This window comes from Branchiostoma lanceolatum, chromosome 7 (genome assembly GCF_035083965.1).
Source record: "Branchiostoma lanceolatum isolate klBraLanc5 chromosome 7, klBraLanc5.hap2, whole genome shotgun sequence".
Taxonomy (NCBI): domain Eukaryota; kingdom Metazoa; phylum Chordata; class Leptocardii; order Amphioxiformes; family Branchiostomatidae; genus Branchiostoma; species Branchiostoma lanceolatum.
This window is the reverse complement of record NC_089728.1, coordinates 19001866-19027299: the sequence shown is the minus strand read 5'-3', so window position 1 is coordinate 19027299 and position 25434 is coordinate 19001866. Positions and strand designations below refer to the sequence as shown.

Below are 25434 nucleotides of genomic sequence, written 5' to 3'. Positions count from 1 at the left end.
CACTACCACAAAGATCTCAGCATTTTTTTTTCTTCTTCATTTTTTGGGCCCTAACATTGCTTCGGTTACCAAAGTACACGATGGTTTTCATTGAGGACTCTAGTCAGAGACATTAATAAAGTTAACAAAACGTTTTTTAGGCTTATATGCAGTGAGCCTTTGCTTTTGAGAGAATCACAAATTGCAAAACAAAGATGGTGCTGATTTCAATGCCGGAACAATTGTTTTCATTTTTTCCAGTGCTAAATTCTTATCTGTGTGGTAGGAATAACATGCTTTTAGTAACAGAATAAGTAAATTGAAATATTTGAGTGTAAGTTAGGTACAGTAATCGGTACATTAATATCCGGTATTTTGGACCTGTAGCTAATTTTCACGGTACTGTATACAGTACCGGTACGCATCCCTATCTAAAAGTTTAGAAGTAGAATAGCGAATGATATTGTCCGTTCCAACGGTGAGGTACCATCATTATTCACTAGGTGGCGCTTCAGTACCGTCCAAGTTGAAAGTCTGCTGATCGATACAGACAGTATATTTGTTGGTCATGACCACAAGTACTAAACACAGATATGAACACAGACCCAGTGGAAGCGAGTTTATCAATCAAATGTTTTTATTTGATATTTTACCGTACATGGAAACAGGTATGTACAATGTTTCTAGCCAGAAAATCAGTTCAGACACAAACTAGTTAGTACAACGTCTAGATTCAATGTAAAAATCTGTAAATACGTCATACTTGTACAGCTAGCTCCAGCTATGAAACTGCCACAAATGAAAGTAGTGCACTTGAAAACAGAAAAAAAATCACTTAGTTTTACTTGTACACAAAGCTAGATACATGTTATTCAACCGTTGGATAGCTACAGTTCACAACGTTACCTAAATCATAGTGACTCCGGTAAGGTCTTTCCAATAAACGCGTAACCGTTACAAAATTTACAATTCGATTTCCTAAGTCTGTATTACGATACTGGCGCTCATGTGAATTCTGTCGTCTGCGTTGCTACGCAACTGATCTATTCCTTGTTCTTCTTTAGTTTAAATAGCCTCTACCAGGCTCCAGAGGCGGCTAGAAAGAGTAGAAATTGGCCAAATAGACAGACAAGCAAGAAGAGTAAGTATGTTATATAGGACTCCCTCTCCGTAGCCGACTCCCTTAGCATACTATTCACTCTATTTGGCCGATTTCTACTATTTTTCCAGCCATCCGCGGGGCCTGGTAGTTTAAATACGCCAAACTTGAGTAGTATTTACAGAGAAATAGGCGCGAGTTTAACTTTAATTCTTGCTCAGAAGTCGCTCATACAGTTCGTACACTTGACTTTGTTGAGGCCGTAGTTTTTACAATCGGGGCCGATACACTGGCAGCAGCCGTTGTGAAACCACCGGTAGCGGGACGCGCCCATGGACTCGCACGACATCTTGCACTTGTCGTCTGACATGCAGTCGTCGAAGAAGACGACCGTGCATAGGTCCTGGCTACTGTTGTGGTGGGGGGCGCTGAGCACTGGAAGGTCCGGCAGCGACTTGTCGATCAACTGTTCTTCTAGCAGAACTGTAAGAAAAAAAAAGCGTTGGTGAGAAACTTCTTTTTGGTAATATTTTTCGCTCTGAAGTGACTGAAACCCTATCAGAACCTAATCTACAATACCAAACTTTTTTATCGGACAATATTTTTCGCTCTTGATAAAATGTGACTGAAGTGACTGAAACCCTATCAGAGCCTAATCTGCAATACCAGACTTTGCCGCCGGAAGAAGATTTTACAAAACGACCGTAAAATGGCCAAATTTCGGTCTATTAATGAACGAGGAAATCGTGAAAGGCTCGCAAGGGGCCTCAATGACTTAGGTTGGTGTGAAATAAATACAATTTCAGGTAACTCTACCCTCTGAAATACAGACATATTTCATATACATGTATCCTATGAGTCTATGACCAAGCCAAAAAAATAAATCCATTACAATCTATCCTTACCGTATCGGGCGTTCTTCAATAATATGAGCATGTCGACTTTACATTTCATATCATTAAATTGTTGGTTTACCCAAGGAGGTTGGTTTACCGAACTTTTGAATTGATGCAGCTTTGCAGGGACCGCTGACTAGTTGCATTGCATCAATTACCAAAACCGTTGTCGAAGCTACATTCAATTCAATTTTGGAATTTAAGACGTTTATGTTTGAAACTATTACCGTCTGCGCCTTGTTGTAGTTTCTCCTTGACGTGGAAGAAGTGTTGTGCGGATATGGCCGGGGTGTCGCCGTCTGCAGGGATCCGCATGATGGTCCACTTGAGATGTGTGTCCTGGGACGGGTCGGTCAGCGCCTTGAACAGGGACGGGATCGGGTCCGTCAAGTCCGAGATCGAACTCTTGGAAGACGCCGCCGCTCTGGAGTGGTTCTTCCGACACATACCTGGAAGAAAACACGTGCTGTCAATCAAAATTAAATAATCACATTTGTCGTTCAACCAATGAGAGAGTCAGGTCCGAGATCGAACTCTTGGACGACGCCGCCGCTCTGGAATGGTTTTTCCGACACATACCTGGAAGAAAACACGAGCTCGTTAAAAACAATCGTCCACACATATGAAACAAAAATGAAAATATGCCGAAACAAGTCAAGTCAAGGCCTTTATTTTCTTTCGAAAGTTTGTTACGTGGCTGAATATGTCATTTACGATAGGATTAATTCATAACCATATTTTCAATTTTGGCGCCCAAAAACTACATAGAGGGCCTTTAAGTTACAACTTCAGACTTCATTGCAAACTTCTGGGCGGCCTCAAATCGCCGACTCTTATCGATACCTGTACCATGTATTAGCGGAGTATGCTACCCAATGCAAGGACGCTACCTAGTGACTGTCGTTCACAATTGCACATTATAACAGACGACTTCGGGAAACGATTTCGCGGGCCACGTCTCTATTTCTTATCATGCAAACCTTGATGAAATATATGATGATAAATACATGAATGTTACCTTTTAATTGATTTGCATTTTTAAGGAATTTCCATGCAAATCAAGTTTGCTACTACAGCAAGACTTTCAACGACAACATCGCCAGATTTCGAGACCCAGAAATAAATGCCAAAATACTATAGGAGAGAACACACAGCTTGTCCCCTTAAAATGTGCTTGCTACGTGATGTGCCATTAGCGAATGCCTCATGACAGCCGTTCTGAACACACACGTCAAGGCGACTTGATGCCGTGCCAAGACCACTTCTACATCAAAGCCCGCCCCATGGGCTCATGCACTTCAGTCGTCTGATTACCATGGTAACGCCGTTTGACGAGAGACAGCCCATAATTTCTGGGTCACCTCACGGGGGCCCGCCACAACTCGGGCCTGTTCTAAAGACGTGACCCGAAAAATCGTTTCCCGATTTCCAGTCAAGCGGAATTAAAGGGAGGTTTTTTGATCTCAATACCAAAGACATTCTGTTCAATGTAGCACACAGCTGAATATATCTGGGTGAATAGCTCTTTGTCGTGGCTGTATTTGTATATGTGACGCTTGGGTGAACTAAGCTAAGGAAAGAGGTGAAACTTGTATAATGTGGCGGCGTTCATGTGACATTAATTGGTTAGAGAGGGGCGGCGAACATATGGCAATTTATGATTTAAGTATGACCCTCATAGTCATATTACAGCAGAAAAGCACAGATACATATCTATATCTATGTTGATACATATCTATATATACATTTCTATATATACTCCGCAACGTTCAACATAGACGCTACGTGATTTACTAGGTAACTGATGAAAATGAGCCAAGATTATAAAGATATGATTACATTGATAACTATGATATCCGATAGCATTGTGAAGTTTCGTACGTGTTATAACACTAGGTATCATGCCGTGTGTTTTATACGTGTTTACTAAAGATTTTCGTCAGCATAATAATATTCATAAAGCATAGACATACAATAAGAAAGAATTGAAAACGTAGATTATGTCATCTTTCGTCTCATTTTTTTCTTTACAAAAATGCTTTAGTTATATATTCTAACTAAATGTTGCTTGTCATGGAATTTTCTTTCCTCAGAATCCAAAAATCATAAGATGAATTTCTACATAATAGTGGTGAAGGAAAAAAACACACACAAACAAAGCGTAAACTGTAGTATAGTGTCGCTATATTCGGAGCGTTTTATATAAGTCTCGGTTAGGTAAGGTATATAGACGCGCGGCGCGCCCATTCCAAATCAGTTTTTCATTATCTCACTTCATAAGAGTCCATTAGAATGTAATGTAAACAACCTGGTGTAGTCAGTTCAATCAACAACAGTTGCCAACTGAAGCAAGTCTCAAAATGGAGCCTGAAACTCAGTGAAAAGTTATATAAAGAAGAGTGAGGCAGCTTTTTTCTCTACCATTTTCCTTGGTGGTAATTTTTCGTTTAGATAGTGTTTTTATTTTAAGTTTCATACATCCTTACACTACAACCTTTCTTGAACACCATCTAACTTTACCAATTGACTTCTAATAACGTTACATGAATGCTGAGGTAAATAGTGTGAAAAGCCATGCATAACTACGAGCCAAACTGCTTTGTTTTTGTTTGCGACTTGATGTCGTAATCCTTTCCAAGCCTCGGGCGAGATTAGACCACCACAATTCACCAGCACAACTGGTTCCAACCGTATAATTACAAGAATTTGTGACATGTCTTTACACCATTTAGGCACCATTAGAGCTCGTTAAAACATGTGCCTAAAATGGAAGAGATCGTTCCTCGGAGACTGATGCACAGCGGGCTGACAAATTCTCCCGCCAAATCTGGTTTAGCCCCCTCCATACCAGACCTTCCTCATACAGGGGCATGCAGTATTGGTTTTCTAATGGCTTCTGGTGTTGTATTTTCTGTCAGAAAACGGTAGAAATTACATCCAAACAAAGATGACATTTTTTGCCACGCACGGTCTACACTCTTTTTTGTCGGTCGCCATGAGATTGACAGTAATGTCAGACGACATTTTCTTCAGGCAGTAATTTTTTCCTAAAGACTTCTGTGCTGTTACTTTCTGTCAGAAAAAGGTAGAACTTAGAAGCAAATGCCGTACAAAGAAAACTCTGCTGTAATTTTTTCCTGAGGGCTTCTGTGTTGCTATTTTCTGTCAGAAAACGATAGAAGCAAAAGCCACATAAAGAAGACATTGCTATCTTCAATAGCCGTGGCGACTAACGAAGGGAGTTTTTCCTTGATATTACATCTATCAAGAAAAAACTCCCTTCGTTAGTCGCCACGGCTACTATCTTCAACAGTGTGGCTTGTCTACAGTCTACACTCTCCGTTGTCTGTCGCCATGAGATTGACATTAATGTCAGACGACATTTTCTTCAAACAGTAAATTTTTCCTGAAGGCTTCTGTGTCGTTGTTTTCTGTCAGAAAACGGAAGAAAACATTACTATCTTGCACAGTGTGGCCTATCTAGAGTCTACACTCTCCTTTGTCACCATGAGATTGACTGTAATGTCAGACGACCTTTTCGTCACACAGTAAATTTTACCTGAAGGCTTCTGTGTTAGAAGACAACAGAAGCAAAGGCTAGGCTATCTTCTACAATGTAGCTTGTCTACAGTCTAGTGAGTCTACACTCTCCTTTGTCTGTGAGTGTGTTCTGAGATTGACAGTAATTTCAGACGACATTTGCGTCAGGACCATTGTCTGTAATGTAACGCGGCTTGGAACCGACGATGCACAAAACTTCTTGGTTCTCCAACCCATCAGCAGTAACTAGCTTTGAAGGGCACTCTAATTAAACCTTGCCGAAAGGAATTTAAAGAAATCTGGTTGAAAAGAATAGCAGGAATGGCCGGTGGCCAGTGAGGGAGGGTCGGGAGTGTGTACATAACATAGAGGGGGGCGTAAATTTGTGGCCTTTCGGCGACCTGTCCTACAATGGCGGTGGCGGTCTCGAAACGTTCACACTGGATACATCGTTCTGTCTGATATAACGTTATCGTCAAGTTGTTATTATAGCCAGGCAGCATGTCAATATCAGGTCAATGACCTGCCTGAAATGTATAGGGTGTCAAAAGGCATGGTAGGTTCCTATAACCCCGAAATAAACCACTGTTGTCCGACGTCCAGAAATTTTCCTCATGTAAATCGGACTTTATATGAGTTTTTCTAGCAGTCCTCAAACACTGGCCAGTATGAAAACCTCACGATTTCCATTCATCTGGTAATATGATATCATGTATATGTTATCCAAGTTACTTTAGTTATGTATGAATTAGTAACATGCGTAACTTTTTTGCTATGTCTGATAACTTTGACAGAGTTTTGGTGGAAATGACTTTTGTTTTGTGTTTTTTTCCCTCCAAGAGTACCCTCAAAAGCGCCAGTAGGCGATATGTTTTTCCTGGTGAAATAAATAAACAAACAAACAAATCTGCTTGGCGATTACAGTTACTAGAGCAGAGGAGTGGGTCCGGCTGGTTTTTGACGTGTTTTTAGGAGTTTCGTCGGGCTTTCTACACGTTTTTTGCCATTTATTTTTTGTCTCACTAGCTAAAAACACGTCAAAAACCACTCCTCTGAGCAGCTGCTTGGATAGTAGATTACAGTATCCTAATGCATGGTATACATAGGAAAATATACTCAAGAATGTCTATACGATAGAAATTTCTCCAATGGTTGTAAGAACCCACTCTAAATCCATACTATACACTCTTGTATTAGGTAGAGTAGCCCTTAGATATATATATAGAACTGTAGTTATGTACCGGCCATACTTTGTACCTTGTACAATTGTTGTGCAAAAAAGTTATCTATGATACATGGAAGAAAAAAAAGAAAGATTTCTTACCGACGCAGTCACAACACTCGTCCCACAGTCTATGGAGACATTTGAAACAGTCCTGGCAACAGGTGCAGTTGTTCTCAGTTGGTTTACAGTTGCAGGTCTCCAACAGTAGACACCTGCTGACGTCAGGCGCGCACAGAGCCTCGTTACACGACCACACCTCCCAACACACGGAGCCCAGGAACACCACCGCGATACCCAACAACAACCGAGTCATGGTGCGAGACCTGAAAATGAAGATTGAAGTGTTTATTGAAAAGAATTACGGCTTTGGACAACTGATGTATAGATCTACTTGTTATCGACAACTTTTCGTTGCAACAAGTAGTTTTGCGGCATATCGCACGGTGTTTGAATAATCTTTGTCTATCTATCTATAATAAAAAGTATAACCTACAATAGTTAACAGTCATATCAGATGATAGCTACGTACCAAAAATACCAATAAACAAAATAAATACGCATTGATAGCGTACAAATAGTTACGTACCAAAAGTGCCAATAAACAAAATAATACACATTGATAGCGTACAAATAGTTACGTACAAAATGCCAATAAACAAAATAAATACACATTCATAGCGCGTACAAATAGTTACGTACAAAAAATGCCAATTAACAAAATAAATACACATTGATGACGTGAAATGCCACTTAGCTAGCTTGATTGAGTGAATGATCATTTACTGATTGATTGATTAATTGATTGTTTTAATCGTGTGTATATTTCCCCCATACGTTTTTTTTGTCCTATCATTGATCACTTTGTGAACACTCAATCTCCATGCGATCACAAACGCGAACTGTTTTAACTGTTTTTAATCATGTTTGTTCGCTTGTGATATGTGTGATGTAACGATTTCAATATTATGTAACTATCAACAGATTTCATGTTAAATTTCATATTAACATGTAAATGTAACATGCAAGTTGAATTTAATAAATCTGAATCTGGACTGTTTTCGTTTTCCTGCACTCCTCATTATATCTTGTTACACGGTCCGTTGTGCCACATATTGGACGCATCATTAAAATCGCTTCTCTTCCCTTTGAAGAATCAACAGGGGAGTTATCTCTCCGCCATCTTGATTCTGTTTTCTCTTTAAATGTTTCTCAATCTTGTATAACGGTGAAAATTATACTTCAGCGTTAGCAAAACAAATGTAAAGAGTATCATTTGTACAATTTATGGACACAATTGTTTACTATATCTCTATGACTAAATCTCTGAGAAATCTCGGCAAAAATCTATGTATCGTCGATATTTTGTTGTACGATTTTCACCTACACTGTAATGTACAACCAATATGCATGCCATACCAAAATTTTGGATCTAATGAAAATTGTCCCAAGTACAGATTAGATTCTTCCAATTACAATGCTTTTTTCGTGTCAAAATCGGACAAAGTTTTTTTTTCTGAATATTTTCAAAGTCACTGACTCAACAGGTTGGGCGTTTCTAGTAGAAGACACTTACTGTAATTCACTTTATCTTCACGGTAGCAAAATTTTATGGTGTAAGGAAAATTGACATTTTCTGTGAACTTTAACTTCACGGTGGCGGCAAGTGATTTACAGAACGGATGTGTGAAGGAATCATAAATGATAAGAACAGATTTCTTCACGGTGATGATAAGTTCACGCTACAGAGGTGACCGTGAAAACAATGAACATAAAGTTACAGTGAACTAAACAAGTATCTATTACCCCTATAGCCCTAGGATCGCTCACTGAATGCACGTATGAGGTATGTCTCTTCGCACTAGGCGGCGCGATTTTATCCAAAACAATCCCACGCCTGGTCCGGAAGCTACGCCCGGTGAGTTTTGGTACAGGGTGCGGCGAACACTTCCTTTATCCAAAGCACCTGTGTTTGTGTTTCAGCGCGCGGTCAAGTTTGGCGGATCTCTGTGTTAAAATCGTCTGCAACTATCAATACAAATCTAGAGAGGGTTGTGACAAAGCACAACGAAGTACTGCTCGCTGAATCACTATTCCTCGCTGGAATTATATAGATTGCTCCATAATTGAAGCCAGCTGTGGGTTGAATGGGTTGAGCTCACTGCACTTTGGACTAAATACCTGTTTTGTTTCAGTTTCCGCTGTGTTACTGGAAAGAAGTCGACAAAGCTAGACTTTAGCCTTGAAATCCTGACAAAACAGAGAGCCCAAAAAGACCAGTAAAAAGTTAAAATTGGTCCGAAAACAAGCCGAAGCCTAACCTCTGCTTGGAGAGTACTCGAAATCCACAAATACAGAAATCTTATAAACTGTGGATAAATAAATCCTCTCCACCCCCAGAAAAATAGACAAAAAATATTGCACTCCCACATGGCCAAATGGTATTAAACCTATCTAGAATACTTAATGGTAAAGAAATATAGAGAACATATGCCAAATAACAGTTACTCAAGCAACTGGATATGGTTTTGGAAACGGCCAAATATAGATAATAGAGTAAAGTTCTTCGGCCAGGTGGGAATTTTGGTTTCCAATTTGGGCCGCTCTTCAAATTCTGTGTGTGCTGTAGTTCTACGTCACTGGATGTCTTTCCGTCTGTTTGTTCAACGTGTTCACAGTTTGTAGCATTGTTGTATTCGGCCTGCCCGAAAGAACAAGAAGACATTTTAACTGACCAACGTTGTTGTGTCCAGCGGCAAAAGGGCCATGCCGACATGTGACAACCGCCATTACTTCCAACTCCCCGCGCCTGACAAAAACAGTTGTCAAACTCCTGTCGTCTGCAAAAAAAAGAAATTGAGAACGAGCACAGCCAACCCCCGGGGCAACCAAAACCCTCCATTACGACTCACTTCATGTCGAGGAGGTCGCGTGTTTAGAGAAGGATCAACCGTAAGAGGCACACCCTCTATTTGGGCCGACAAGTCAGCCCTCTTTACCGCATATCTTGCATAGTTACGGCTTGGACACATTAACAAAACCGTCATACGAAAACAGAATGAAGACCTGGCATCGGTAGCTCCAAAAGAAACACGTTTTCAGACTAGACTTGTGTTGGAAACGGTCTCAAAAGAGAGCAGTGGTGAACATATTTTTGGCCAGTCTATTTGATACGATCTTGCGGTTTGCTATTAACTAGATTTTCTTGTGTTGTGGCAGTCTTGTCTAAAATCACAGATTTCTACGTGTCGCAAAAATGGAAATATGGTTTCAAGAATCAGAAAGACAGCCGCTACGAACGGCCCATACTGTGAACAATGTACCAAGGTCATTCCCCAAGCTATATCTGCCACAAACCAAAGATCAAGAGGCCACGTATTGTCTGTATCAGTAACATTTGAACGTGAGATTCCACAATTACATGTTCTATCAGCGAAAGACATCGCAGCAGAACGTACAAGTGAACGGTATACAACAATGTCGGAGCCAAAACAAATGTCCTCACCTTTCGACCGTATAGCCCCAGCCACTGTGCCCGGCTTTAACAACACAACACCTCCCGAAGACACGTCCTACACGAAAAACCTTGCTTCCTACAGCGGAAATATTTCCAGACGAACACCGTAGACTTCCGCGCTTTCTTATGGACCCAGAAACGACGCTTACAGACCCTAGTATAGCACGATTTTCAGTCTCAAAGACACTACAATGTGTTCATACAGAGCGGACAGAAACACAATACTGACAAAGGTAAAGCTGTCAAGCAAGATGACATGGTACAGTAGCTTCCGACGCTTGGGGGCATGCCGTATTACAGCTATGTTTTGTTTTCAAGAGGGATTTTATGTGCACTGCTAAACATATAATCATCACCTTCGTCTCACAAAATACGCGACATAACTTTACCCACTGACCGGAAATTGTAGGTTTGGTTCCAGAGTAGAGATTTGTGTCATAATTGCTATTCGTATATTAGGTTCTTTGCAACACGGTGAAAAGATACGGGTTGGGTTATTGGTTGTATACGTCTGAAACAAATCCATATAATCTCCCGACTTTGACATGAAAAGACTCGTGACTCAAAGGATGGATTTTCTATAAAGATTTCGCCTTTGTTGGATTCTAGGCGTGCTCACAGTGATATTACAAAAATATTTACGTCGTGTTGAGGGTGTTAGGTGCCTGAAGTGACTGGTTAACACGTTGAATGGCGAACATAAACCGGTAGGATTTACCCACTAAAAACAACCATGAGTCGTACGTGTTAGGTCAAAGGCCGGCCTATCGAAGACAAAAGCCCTTGCATGCGATCATACGAAGCAGTCTAGCCTCTACCGGGCCCCGCGGATGGCTGGAAAAATAGTAGAAATTGGCCAAATAGAGTAAATAGTATGCTAAGGGAGTCGGCTACGGAGAGAGGGTCAAATATGCCATCCTAGAGCGGCAAACTGTACTCCTATGGCAGACTAACTCCTCTTGCATGATATCTGTCTATTTCAATATTTGGACAATTTCTACTCTTTCCAAACGCCCCTGGAGCCTGGTAGAGGCTAGAAGAGGTCTAGAAATATCAGATTTGAAGCATCTTCTGTTTCAAGACACTGCAATAAGATAAACAGATATGTGAGAAGAAAATAGTTACTGTAAATTGTAAAATGTAAAGCTTTCGCGTCAAATGTAACAGTTGAACACTTGGTGAATTGAGACTTGTTGAATGTTACAGTTTTGGACGCGCTCAGCTTGTGGGCCAGGAAAACACGATCCCTAAATACCCGAGGTCGCTCTCTTTTGTACAGACCTCCATACAGTGTAACCTGTTCCTCGGTTACAGGGCCAACTAGCCCCAAGAAAACTCTACAACAGCCCCCTGAGTTAGATCAAAAGGTCCTTGGTTAGATAGATATTATAGAGATCGGGGATCTGGTATCTAGGCTACACACGTTTTGGTAGGCTGCCAATATACAAGGGTGATAGCTAGTGACCTTTATACTAGATTTCGTCAGATAACTGAGGCAAAAGGAGTCAGCAATATAATAACACAGACCGATAGCTGACTAACAATGATATAGGTCCCGACCTTGTAATATTTTCTTAAATTCTCTCAGACCTTTTTCAGAATTATTACGAAGAAATTATAGCTGGCAAGAATATAAATTAAATACAGTGTGGGTTTGAGACAGATTGCATTTGTAACATAAACAGACACACGTAGTGATTCTTTCGTCTCGCAGATGGCTCACTTGTTTTTGAAAAGGCACATTGACGAAATAGTTTGTAGCCGACCCAACAACGCGATACAGTCGACCTCTTTTCCCCCGCGACCAAACAGGTGCATGGTACGTGCTAGAGTTGGTGGACAGTGTTTTCAAAAACACAGTGAAAGAATCGTGCAAAAAAACTTAGCTATCATCATCGTTGATAAAAAAATTGCTGCAAGTTCATAAAATCAGCATTTTTATTATGTAAGAACAAGTATGAATAAAATTTGTTAACGTGAAATTTGCAGTTTTCTTTCTTTATAATATTCCGTTCTCCGAATTATCTTTGTGCTAGTGCATTTTCAGGTCTTCATTTCCAAGGTTGTTGTGTGAAAAAATATGCCGTATTCTACTATCCATACGCCCGTAGGATGGCCTGGTGGAGGCTAAATTCATTCACTATTCGTTGAAGATTGCCAACCAAATGGCATACATTTTAGGAGCAAGCAATTTTGTGGTGGAGGCTAGAAAATACCTTCCACATACAAAAGTCTTTTTTTCAGACTGCGTGTTTCTTTCGGCGACCTAATCTTTGGGTCAGCCCTCGGAGCACCCAACACAAAGCCACCCCTCAGTCTGGGACATGTATAGCGTGTGTACCGAAGCCACCTGTGTAACCACCCAAGCATATTAAGCCACTTTGTCAACATGTATCGAGTTTATACTCGGGAAGGTGAGCAAGGAAGACACAAAGAGGCTGAGTTTGGGGACAAACAGTCGGTCTGAAAGAAAACCTGGCCGCGATATGAGTGGAGAGGGTTTAGGTTTTCAGCTGGGGGGTTTGATCTGAATGTATTTGAAGTGGAGTGTGTACTGGTGGTAGACTACGTGGGGTCGAATCGCTATCGCTAATTTGGTTGTTTAATTAAACCGCTAGTGTGTGTGTGTGGGGGGGGGGGGGGGCTGTCGTTTCGAACTTAGCAACCCTCGGAGTACGTATCAAACTACCCGAATGTGCGACTCCTTTTCCTCCAGACGTCATATTTGATAGTAAGATATTTCTTGAAATTTTCTTGGATCCCAGGTTAGAGTGAATATTACAGAGTCATAGAAATGCACTGAACGTCCTCTAATGTAAGAGGCAAACTATTAGTAACTAACTGAGAATTACTAAATTCATGCCATTTTGTTGGCAATCTTCAATGAACAGTGAATGGAGTAGCCTCCACCAGGCCTTCCCACGGGCGTATGGACCGTAGAATTCGGCAGAAAAGGGAATAATCAGCCAGTAGAGTCAGTCCACGGTGAAGATCACATTTGAAAATGAAACCCTAGCAAATATTCTCCCTATAGTCGGCGTAGTTAGGCTAGTAGTAGGCGTAGTAGAGACTAGAATGAAGTTATGCTTACAGTATATTTGCAGTATAAATGGTCTGTAGGGATTCAAAATGCACAATCCATGTCAGGACTTTAAAACACCACATCGAACCAAGGAAGGCGAAAACTCGGTTGCGATTGCATGTGATTGCATGTGATGCTACTCTCCAAGCAGAGGTTGGTGGGGAAGATTGTGACCATTTTATCACATGTCCCGTTTTTTGTCCGCTCTCCCTCTGCTTGGAGAGTATGTGATGCAGACTTTTGGGGGTTGGAGTGACGGGGAACAAAATATTCGCCCCTCCCAAAAGAGAATTTAGACGTGTAACGTTACACAGCGTAACCACTTCCGACCATTTTGTCCAGGCATCCTGGCTATAGGCACATCTAGGAAACCTTACACGTCCGGAATGCCAGACTTTTCAAGTGGCAATACTCTAGATGTCTAATAACTAAGCAGCCCTTGCCCTAGCCTCTACCATGCTCCGCGGATGGCTGAAAAATAGTAGAAATAGGCCAAATAGAGTGAATAGTATGCTAAGGGAGTCGGCTACCGAGAGAGGGTCAAATATGCCATCCTAGCGGCAAACTGTATACTTCTGCTATGGCAGACAGACTGACTTCTCTTGTATTTTTTTTCTGTGTATTTGGCCAATTTCTACTCTTTCCAGCCGCCTCTGGAGCCTGGTAGAGGGCTACCGTTGCCCCGTTTCTATAGTCAAGTTCAGGTTTCCTTGGTTTTGGTACGTTTCTTTGGCTGGGTAAGGATTTCCTAGCCTGGATGCCAGACCCCCAATCTCTAAAATATATATCGATATATAATTTAGAGATTTGGGGTCTGGCATCCAGGCTAAGAATTTCCCCAGTGGGATTTCCCTGTGTATCTCAAGTGGTAGCGGCTTCACAATTGAGCTCCTGGTTCCAATTAGTTGGTAACTGGGAGACACCCGGTTCGAATCCGGGGAAGAGCATCCTGGTAGGAGCTGCACCGTCTTTCGGATGGGACGTAAAATGTGGGTCCCGTGTTCGAGAGGGTGCATCGAGCACGTTACAATAGCCTCATAAATTTGCTCAGATGGGTAACTAATGGCTGTAGATAATACAACAACAAGGTACAATCCAGTTTTGTTGGGCGTTACGTTTGTGTCGGACTTTCTTTGATAGTATTTTGGCAGGTTTTCTTTTTGTCCGTCAGGTAAAGTTTGGAAAAGAATACCTGACAAAATAGAAATCCCAACAAAAACGCCTTGACAGTCGTAAAAAAAACACAGCCAGGGCCTAACCTCTGCTTGGAGAGTAAGTCATGTTTCCCTTGGCCGTGTACGTCCCAATTTTCCTGGTCGGGTTTACCCTATTTCTATTTTCCAAAAGCTGGGTACACCCGGCCCAGTTTTCCATAGCCGTCGTGTACGTAATCAGGTTAGCGAACCAACCAATCACAGATCGACTCCCATCTGTTTAGTTCCTGTCAACATGTGGCTGGTGTTTTTTTACGCGATGATAACATCAAAGAAGAAGACAATCTTCCCAAACCATCTTCAATTGCTGCAGGCTAACACGTAATACAAGTGAAAACTACAGTATTTACGTAGTACAGCAATTAATGTAGACTTTTCTATTCTACAACGCACAGTGAAATTATGAATGACTGTGCATTGTTGACCAGACGTCAGTTGAAAAGCTGCGTCCATGTTCTTTTGTTTACGGCACTTTGCCCTACATAATGAAACGTCCTCTCCTCTAATCCCAGCCAGTCCGGGTTGACAGTGAACAGATACAGAGCAGATATTGTTTCCACACTTCACAACGCAAACTGACGCACAGGACAGCTAGGATAGCACTAGCCTCTACCAGGCTCCAGAGGCGGCTAGAAAGCGTTGAAATCGGCCAAGTAGACCGTAAAACATACAAGAGGAGTTACTCTGCTATAGGGGTACAGTTTGCCGCCTTGAATGGCATATTGAACCCTCTCTCCGTAGCCGACTCCCTTAGCATACTTTTCACTCTATTTGGCCGATTTCTACGTGGCCTGGTAGAGGGTAGGAAAACACTACTCTTGACGAAATGCCTAACATTACACAGTACACACGACGAAAGCCTGCTACTTTTCTTGTGAGCTTTTGAGACGCTCTTTGTATCTTCTTCAACCCGGCAAGTCAGATAACGATAGTGTGTATTAAACGTTAAATACCTCTAAACAAGCTTCTAGCTTCCGGGCGAATACGCGAGAAACTCGTTGGTACGACTAAGAGCAAATTATAATTCTTCGTCCTCGTATAAGAGTGAAACAACTTCTTTGTTATATGTCTCAGAAACGGTGAAACTGAAAGATACATAATTTTTTGGAGGTACAGAAATTATCCTAAATACGCGTAAAAATACCTGCAAATTATTATCCAGCGTGGTCTAATACGCAACCAGTGCAGATGAGCTTGAAGTACTCGATTTGTTTTCGCACAAGCAAATCATTCACAAGTCGGGGCCGTCTAATTCCTCCTCGTTGACACCTCTACAAGATTGCTAAGCACACATGCTGTCGGCCCGGCCAGACTGTCCAATACACACACAAACACACACTTGTAACACATTTGTAGTTCCGCATTTGTAGACTACGTGTGAAGTCCTGACGGCTTTTATGATGTTTTATGGCCAGGACGCGTGAAACCGTGACTTTTTAATGAACTGGAGTTCTTTACAGCTAATAAGTTGTGTAATAAAACGAGCTAATTCTAAACACAAGCTAAAAAGCAAGGAAAATGTATTGTATTTTCATCCTGAGGAACTATATAGAAATACACAAACAGCTACAGTTACAAAATCATGGAAAATATAATCATTTTATAGCTAAGAAAATGGATATGACTGCGTGTGGTCTAATAATTAGCAGAAACGCGGCCGTGCTATAGTCCGGTTTGTTATGTATGTACATAAGCCACATCTGGAAAACGGACTCAAACGCAACAGTATACTAACAAATACTCAGACTCACTCTTATACAAAGCCAACTCTCTCGTCCTAGAGATTCGTACGCTGCAATATTTTACGTCTGCAGCTAGTAGCTGGCTCAAATCATGTTAGATATGGCGGAGTTTGGAGGTTGTTGAAGAAAAGCTAGTCGAGCTGTCAGCTCGCAAAAATCGCCCGCCATGTCGACGAGGTAAGGGCGACAAGCATGGTCTGACCTAGAGACGACGATACGACAAAAATTTACATCACATGGCCAGGCTAACCTAACCAAGCTATACTACACATAAGCGATTCATCCATGGTAAAATATCAGTACGCGTATTCACATGGATGTTCCTCTAAAAAGCCATCTTGCATTTAGAGAGAGAAAGAGAGAGAGAGAGTACAATAACATGCATCTCAAACTCGCACTCTTACCCCAGTCAGCGGTTAAATCCAAGCCAGATGTGCTGCCAAATCACTGAAAACGCTCGATTCCTGGTCCCACAAACGAAATCGTCGCCACCGTCTACATGAAGACAGTACGCAGCGATCTTCGTTTCACCACGATATCCTCGTAGAACGCCGTACAGATCGAAGAAAGTCGTACAACGCACTCCTCTTTTGTAAAACGCTTGCTGAAGAGCCGTTGTGTGTGTGTGGTGTGGTGTGGTGACGACCTCAGCCCACGGGGGGTTGTGTCGTGTTTCACCCGCCGATGGAATATTCAATCGCGGCGGCTTTTCACATGCTGATTGGGCCATCGAAATAACTTTGTTTATCCAGCTGCCATATAAGGACGCTGGGATCTGGGCCGGGACTCTAGAGAGGCATGTATAGCCTCTAACAGGCTCCACAGGTCGCTGGAAAATAGTACAAATTGGCCAAAGTAAAGTAAAGCAGTCATCCTCAATTGAGGTGAAGCATAATGTTTTTTCAAGTAGCGAGTGGTAGTGCAATGCGGCTTTGCTACAGCTCGCGGTTTTGACCAAGCACACCGGGTCACCCCTACTCTTCTCGATAAGTGTGTTGGGTTCTTTTGCGTGCAGAGGTTTGACGCTGGAGGCTTACGCCCGAAGCTCCCTCATACCAAGGAGGTTGATTAAACCTCCTTGCTCATACACGGGGCCGCCGGCTTTACGTCGAAATTGGCCAAATAGACGGATATCATGCCTGAACCAATAAATAACATGCCAGAGAAGTCAGTCCGTTATAGAAATTACAGTACTCGTGGATGTCATATTGTACCCTCTCTCCGTAGCCGACTCCCTCAGCAAACTATTCACTCTATTTGGCCAACTTCTACTATTTCTCCAGCCATCCGCGGGGCCTGGTAGAGGCTAGAAACGCATGTTCAACGACTAGAATATGAAACAAATGTCGTCAAAATTGGATCAAATAAACTCCAAGAAGATGTATGGTTTTTTCGGCGTTTCGTACCATCTTCATAATTTTTCTCATTTCGCTAGAAACTAGTGTAAAACAAGCTGCATGCCCGTAGCCAGGATTTTGAATGGGGGGGGGGGTTCTTTTTAATTTTTAAGGGACCAGCGAGCGCCGCAGGCGCGAGCTTCCTAGGGGGGTCCGGGGGTATGCCCCCCGGGAAATTTTAAAATTTGAACCTTCTGATATGGCATTTCCTGTGTTTTTGAGAGGATTTCAAAGGAAGAAATCAGAGACAGAGTTAGCAGTTTTTTTTTAGGATTTCAGCTCCGTTTGTGATACAAATAGATCCACCTTGAAAAAAAACCCTTGGACTTTAAAAAGTGGACCCTTGAGCGTTTCAATTTCTAAGAATTGAACCTTCTGAAAGGGCATTTCCTGTGTTTTGAGAGAATTTCAGAGGAAAAACCAGAGACAAAGTTTTTTCTAGGATCCTAGCCTCAGTGGCATTGCTGGTGATACAAATAAGTCCACCTTGAAAAAATCTTGAACATTAAAAAGTGGACCTTCAAGCCTGTGAAAGTGGACCTTCAAGCCAATGGGGGGGGGGGGGGGGGTTCGTCCGAACCCCCCAAACCCCCCCTGGCTACGGGCATGAGCTCCATGAGCTCCACCACATCTGCTTGACGATTACGATGAAAGTGGTAGAAATATTATAAAAGGTATCGGTGACTTCAAGAAGAATGTTTTATCGCAATTTTGTAATCTTTTCAAAATGAAAAAAAAATCATAGTTGTTGCGCCCTTTTTACTAAAACGCACTTTCCCCTACGAGCGCGTGAAAGAAGCGACATCTAGCGAGCAACATGGCAAGTGACCAAATCATATCGAGGGATATTCAGAAAGCGGCCGAGAGAAAGACAACGAAAAACACAAAAATATTCTGAAGTATGTAGACCACAATCCCCATAAATGTTAGTTTGTTGGCTTAGATGCATGGAATGACACCGTTAACGAGATTTATCATATTTCATCATTTATTCCAACTTATGCGGACCATTATAGGCCAGAAACATTTTTTTGGTATCAGAAGCACTACATATACAGAAAAGTGCATTCAAAACACTTGGGTATGGGCAAGACAAATTCGCAAGTTCAATCTTTTATAAAAGATGACAAAGTTTTTATCCGTACAATTCATGATCACTTGTTGGCGTCCCTTCGAAGATGTTTGAATGACACATCCCAGTAGTACTAGTTCAGCTATCTTGTAAGCCCCTACCCGTCCAGATATCCATTCTACGGCTCACAGATTCCCACTGGAAAAGTCTATTTACGTCTGGGATACTCCCAACTAGTCAACTAGTTTGCGTGTGGTGATGCACGTTGTCTATCTTACAATGTAACAGTGACTATACGATCACAGCATATAGCGAAAGAATCTACCATATATCTGCTTACGACATTGGGCGACATGGTCTCTATGGGAGGGCAGTAGTTCCACTTGCGCGCCAATATAGGAGTGCAATTACGATATTGAATTGACGAAAAGCAGTCACGGTGTAACAAAGACATCGTGCATCGCCACGCCCAACCATGCAAACGGTGTGCCAAGTTACAAACCAATGCGACAACGGGAACGTGCGTTCTTGCTGCGAACGTGCAAACAAAAGTATTTCCAATACTCCCAGAAAGAGGTCATCCTCCTTCCCGGAGTAACAACTAGTGCCCTAACAGATGAAACATAACAGAGTATCCCCGTCTTGTAAACACACCAATTCGCAGGTGGATTTCAGTGAAGCACCGCATCGGAACGTGATAAACACAGGATGGCGCGGCTTTCCGCTGTCTAAATATGTGGCTGCGGTGTTTATTTGAGTTCTCATCCGTTCTTTGTTAGGGGGCTAGTCCGCTTTTGTAGGGCTCGGCGAATCCTGTGGGAAGATAGAAGGAAAGAGATGAGAAAATGATGTTTCAAAGTTTCCTTTAGAAAAACAGGGATTTCTATGAACTCAAGTATACCCGCAACTTAGGAAAAAACTCAGGAAAATAATGGCTTTTACTCTACTCTACTCTACTCTACTCTACTCTACTCTACTCTACTCTACTCTACTCTCCTCTACTCTACTCTACTCTACTCTACTCTACTCTACTCTACTCTACTCTACGGTCAGTGAATAAACAAAGGTTCAAACAAACTTCATATATTAAACTGCTTCATCATAATACAATGGGAAAAGCATAAAACGTTGTTTATATGTGGGCAATATTTGATATAACTATCATTCTGGAGCTAAAATTCCGCAGTATTCTACTGCGATGTAATATTCTGAAAAAATGTTTGTCCACGAACTTAACAATATCACGAAGGATTTGAATAGACACTGCAGTTAATAGTTGTACATGCTTGCTTGACAATTGTGCTTATTCAACTCAAGCACCCAGGCCTAATCTTCCACTAAGTGTGTGGATATCACCTTACAGGCTTGTAGAACTTTTAAAAGTACCAGAGACTACACAGCACAGGTGTGAGCTTACTTTCAATCTTGTATATAAATTCTTCACATTCCCAAACACAGCCTCTTGGTAACACTAGCGCCGGTTTCGGGTTCCTTATAAGACCTCAGTTTAACTAACAATGTCTCAGCTTAAACAGAACACTGTAACTGAAGAGGCCATATCGTTTTTGTACATTCTGAGTAACTGTCGTCTGTTTTCTGTCACTGGTAAGGTTTTCTACAGGTCTTTGATGACTCATGTACTGATAAGGTACAGGTGCCACCTGGCGTCTAAAGTCGGTACTGCATCAGTATTGTACTGTGATTCTTTTTGTTAACGGTAGTTTTAGCGACTTTCACGGTCACTTCTAGTCGTCTGTGTTCTGTCTCTGGTAAGGTTTTCTGGGGTCTTTGATGACTCATGTACTGATAAGGTACGGGTACCACCTGGCGTCTGAAGTCGGTACTGCATCAGTTTTGTACTGTGATTCATTTTGTTAACGGTAATTTTAGCGACTAGTCGACTTTCATGGTCACTTCTAGTCGTCTGTGTTCTATCACTGGTAAGGTTTTCTGAGGTCTTTGATGACTCATGTACTGATAAGGTAACAGGTGCCATCTGGCGTTCAAGGTCGGTACTGCAGCACTTTCGTACTGTTATTCTTGATCTGTTAACGGTAATTTTAGCGACTTTCACTACTAGTCGACTGTGTTCTGTCACTGGTAGGGTTTTCTGAGGTATTTGATGACTCGTGTACTGATATTAAAGGTAACAGGTGCCACCTGGCGTCCAAGGACGGTACTGCACCACTTTTGTACTGTGATTCTTGAATTCTTGCGACTTTTAAGGTCACTCTTTGAACCCTAAAATTTCATCATCGGAAATATGTGATCACCTTTCAAGCTGAAGCAAGAATTTTGTTCCCACCGTTAAAATAAAAATGCTGTAAACTAGTTCCCTTGCCCCCAACTGCTAAAAAATTACTGACCGCTATACTAAACGGATTTACAGTATTACTGCCATGCATGTGTAATGTAGACTACTGTAAGTTGTTAAGGCCCCGTTCACACGTATATTCGTGCGTATATCAAGTCTGTATGAGTTGCATTTCAATATTTCTTGGGGGGTTTAGGGTACACTTTTCGGGGAAGTTGTTTCTAACTTTGACCCACCGAAAATAATGACTTCCTCGTGCAAACTTTACCTAAACCAAAGAAATGTCAATACGGAACTCATATGGACTTGAATATAATAATAAGTCTTTTATTTGCAATTTCTTGCCCGAGGGCTAATTGCAACACGAAACAATGCATATATATATAGAAAGGGTATACTGTACAGATAGTGCGAGTTAACAATGTTGACACGGAACAAATGGCTATTCTACGGAATACAATCTACGTTTTTTGGGTTTGACTTCTTTTATATATATATATGTACAAGTGTGAACGGGACTTTAAATTTTCAGCATGTGATGCCTGACTTACCCAGTAACTCAAGGTTGTGAGTTAGAATCCTGGCTGACGCTTCCAGCTGCGGCTATGGGCTTGTCTTCTTCCACACCTTCACTCAGGTTCTTCAAACAGTTAAGGACAAGACACCAGAGTCATTCTAGTACTAAAAAAATATTGTCTTACGAAAATAAGATTAAAACCTTCTGAACAAAATATAAATGCCCAGTCTTAATTGTTGTTTAATGTTACTCCTTGACAAGGTTAAAAATTACTGTAAATGCAGAAATGTTGGCGCTGGTTTTATGTTCACAGTTTTCGTGGTGAACTCTTTACCGCAAACTTAAAACCACTGCGAAAAGCTGTTCCATTGTATGACTGTAGCGCTACTACTGTTTCAAACGCGAACTACCGTGAATTAAAATCCCCGCGAACATTTCTGTATTTACAGTACATAAAAAATTAAGGCCACACCAATCTATTTTCTACGTTCTTGGACATTTTGAAGTCTAAATTTTTAGCAGTCAAGATGAAAAGACTGAGGAAAACTTGCATCTTACCACACATACTGTAATTCACTTTATCTTCACGGTAGCAGAATTTCAGTGTAAGGAAAATGGACATTTTCACTGAACTTTAACTTCACGGTGACGCCAAGTGATTTGCAGAACGGATGTGTGAAGGAATCATAAATAAAGCAAGTTTTTTTCATGGTGATGATAAGTTCACGGTACAGAGGTGACCATGAAAACAGTGAAAAAGTTACAGTGAAAGAAACAAGAACTATTGAATTTCAATTCAGCAATATTTTTCAAAACCTAAGAAGTTAAGAACTAACAAATAAAATTGATGTGGCCTAAATATAAGCATTTTGTTGGCTAACAGAGGTAGAGTTTTTTCATATGAAAGAGACTTTGATTAGAATGGGTAGTTAAGAAATCTGCATAAATAGCAACATAGGAACACCAAGCAGCGAACCCATATGAAAAAAATTCATGTTTAATTCAGTTCGTGATCCATGAAAATTGTGGAAAATATGGCAAACTTAGAACATATAATTAGTCTGTCATTATTACTTATCATGAGCATAACTAATATTCACAATTACATGTGTGTTGAGCATAATGTATGAATGGAAACATTATGCTCTATATCTGTACAACGTATTCAGTGAACATTATATAATAATCAGAAAATGAAGCTGCATATGTTTCACAAATCAACACTAGTAAACACAAATTAGAACAAGCACAAATAAAGCGTTCAGCTATTTACTCCACAAGCCAGATCTCAAGTTGGAAACATCCTTGCAAGAAAAACATAAAACCAGTGCAATGGCTACAGTGTGGACATGCTGCATTTCTTCATGCACTGATAGTGGGCATTATACAAGGCTGAATGTGATGTGAGACTAGCTTCTATATGACAAAGGAACACCTGTATGTATGCAGGGTGCGAAATACCTGGTTGCACGTTGCACAGTGCAACAAGATTTTGGTTGGTGCATTAGTTAATTCCAAACCCAGGTAGCGCAGTGTGCAACCTTATATTTTGAGCCAAAGATCTCAATTGGAGCCCTGGAAGCCTACAAAAACACAGTGTCACTCTCATAAAATTCGGTAAATCTTCAATTGAAATAAAGAAATCAACACTTTTTCGTTTTAAACCATCCAAAACCCTTCATAGATCGTGGAATTTGAGCTGAAAAAGACGAAAACACATTGCCCTTTGCTAAAAAAGATGTTGTTAGGTCAATGGGAACAAAATACTATCTTATTTATATTTTGAAATATTAGTAGTATTATACGCTTCATACAAGCTTGATTTGAAGAAATCAGTGAATGTTGCTGGAGCAACCTAAAATTTGGATGTGCAACCTAGCATTTGCCCTAGGTTGCAACATGGGCAACCTGGCTCAAAAAAGTATTTCGCACCCTGGTATGTAATGCAAAATAAGTCATAACACGAAAACATTGTCATAACATTGAAACCATTTCATTGATAATTTTGGAGATAAAATCTTGCTCATACTAAATGTACATGCAAGGCAAAAGAACCGTTGGAAAAAGCTGTGTAAAAGGCTAACATCTAGTATGAAAATTCCACCAGGGTACATAATTCTGACCACCCTGAAAAAGATACGTCCAAACATATCTCAAACCCAACGTCCCCCAGTATAATGCACTCCTGTATATCTAAACTGTGCATACTTGAGGGTGCTGCACTAGAGATGTCTCAAACCCACTGTTTTTCAAAGTGGCGGATTTATGTGACCCGGCGGATTGATGTTAATGTAGGTTAGCCACAGCACTTTGTACACTGTCATGCTACCAGTCTTTATCTGAACTTCACTTCTGATATTTTCTTATCAATTTGACATGTTTATTCAATAGATTTGGGCCCCAAAATAGCATTGAACAATTTGGAAAGCAAAGATAGCCACCAACTGACATGTGGCATTGTGTGGCCAATCGGTAGGGTGTTTCGCCCAGAACAGGTCCTGGGTTCAAAACCACTGCCATGCCCCGATGTTGTGCCCTTGGGAAAGGCACTTTACACGACTTTCTTCACTCCACCCAGATGTGAATGGGTACCTGACTTCGGTAGGGGGAGGTCGTATTGAGGTCACCTGCTGGCGCCGAATGGCAGCCGCCCAGACCCTTGCGACAGTTCCACAAAGTGCAAGTGTGGAGCAAATATGTATCTGTTGTGAATTATGTGATTGTAAACCCTGCAGCAATTCAGCACAAGCTGCCATTGCACAGAAAAAATTGCAGAACTACGAAGTACACAAGACAGCATACATGTAAACGTAGTAAAAGAAATGTGCGGAAAGCTGTGCTCCTATGTTCCCATCATGCAGCAGGCTTTGCATTCTCAGGCACTTGTGGAGGTTTTGGCTGCGGTTTGTTGCCGACCTGCAAGGGGGCGTCGTCGCCTTCGTCCAAGTCCCAGCCGGCCACCTGTACAGTTTTCTTGGGCCCGTGGGGAGGGGGGCCGAGCAGGTCTACCACGTCGCTGTAGTTCAACACCTCTCTGTCAAGCAGGGCTTCAGCAAGCTGGGAGGGACAGAAAAGAACAGTCTTCAAATACCGTAAATTGTAAAATACTGTAAATGCAGACATTTTTCCTGGTGGCTTTATGTTTGAGGTTTTCAAAGTGACCACTTCACCGCAAACTCAAAACCCACTGTGAAATTGCTCTCATTAATGCTTGGACAAGTTTGACTGGCAAGACTATGGCAGAAACGTAGTACAACTTGCATGGTCGTACAGGCCGTAAATATGCCTGACGTATGCCGAGCGGGGCCGATACACACCCAGGGAAAAAGGTAACATACGTCAATGACGTACATAGTTGTTGTGCGCCCAGAAAATTTTCCCAGTGTGTATCGGGTTATAGTATCTACCATTTTTGCCATAACATAACAGATGCTCTACTCACCACATCCAGTTTATCCTTGTTGTCCACAAGTATCTCCTGCGCCTGGTAGTAAGCTCTAGCAACCAATCGTTTTGCCTCCTGGTAAAAGGGTTAAATAAAATGCAAATTAAGACATTTAGGCAGTAACCTGTATTTGTTAATATAGAACACACAAAAATATGTCGCTAGGATCGCGCTATGTTTTGAAAAGTAAACATGCATTTTCGATGAAATATTTCAGATGGACTTCTGAAACATGTCAAATTTTCATATTGTATCTTTTTTAAAACTACAGTCAAACCTGCCCAAGGCGACCACCCGGGGGACCGAGCAAAAACCGTCGCGATGGACAGGTGGTCGCCATGAAGAGGATTCCAATCATAAATACCTTGTACCACGTAGACGGATGGAAAATTATGTGA

At 41.4% G+C, this 25434-nt stretch overlaps 2 protein-coding genes across 5 annotated transcripts in view; both read right to left on the bottom strand.

The window, feature by feature from the left end:
* Positions 1-1232: 1232 nt before the first annotated feature.
* Positions 1233-16950, bottom strand: LOC136438050 (twisted gastrulation protein homolog 1-A-like). 4 transcript variants are annotated; one of them, XM_066432703.1, is made up of 4 exons: positions 16690-16950; positions 6839-7062; positions 2202-2423; positions 1233-1561 (listed from the first exon to the last, which is right to left on the bottom strand). In XM_066432703.1, exons 2-4 carry the CDS (start codon positions 7050-7052, stop codon positions 1296-1298), a joined length of 702 nt encoding a protein of 233 aa, XP_066288800.1. In that variant the 5' UTR covers positions 7053-7062; positions 16690-16950; the 3' UTR covers positions 1233-1295. The 4 variants fall into 4 exon arrangements, with proteins under 4 accessions (XP_066288800.1, XP_066288799.1, XP_066288802.1 ...); XM_066432702.1 differs by having other exon boundaries at positions 16696-16949; XM_066432705.1 differs by lacking the exon at positions 16690-16950 and adding an exon at positions 15694-15807.
* A 2589-nt stretch (positions 16951-19539) lies between these two features.
* Positions 19540-25434, bottom strand: part of LOC136438049 (mitochondrial inner membrane m-AAA protease component paraplegin-like) — a 30336-nt gene continuing 24441 nt past the window's right edge. The window contains exons 19-22 of the mRNA XM_066432701.1: positions 25034-25111; positions 24508-24648; positions 21626-21714; positions 19540-19573 (exon numbers count right to left, since the gene is read on the bottom strand). Coding sequence (XP_066288798.1) covers positions 21634-21714; positions 24508-24648; positions 25034-25111 — 300 coding nt within the window. The 3' untranslated portion in view covers positions 19540-19573; positions 21626-21633. The remainder of the gene's footprint in view (positions 19574-21625; positions 21715-24507; positions 24649-25033; positions 25112-25434) is intronic.

Bases quoted from the DNA above. Each gene is read 5' to 3' on its own strand.
- LOC136438050 (XM_066432703.1), bottom strand. From the start codon at position 7,052: ATGACTCGGTTGTTGTTGGGTATCGCGGTGGTGTTCCTGGGCTCCGTG. The intron at 2,424-6,838 runs GTAAGAAATCTT...GTTTTCTTCCAG, and splicing joins CGAGTGTTGTGACTGCGTCG to GTATGTGTCGGAAGAACCAC. The intron at 1,562-2,201 runs GTAATAGTTTCA...TTTTTCTTACAG, and splicing joins ACTACAACAAGGCGCAGACG to TTCTGCTAGAAGAACAGTTG.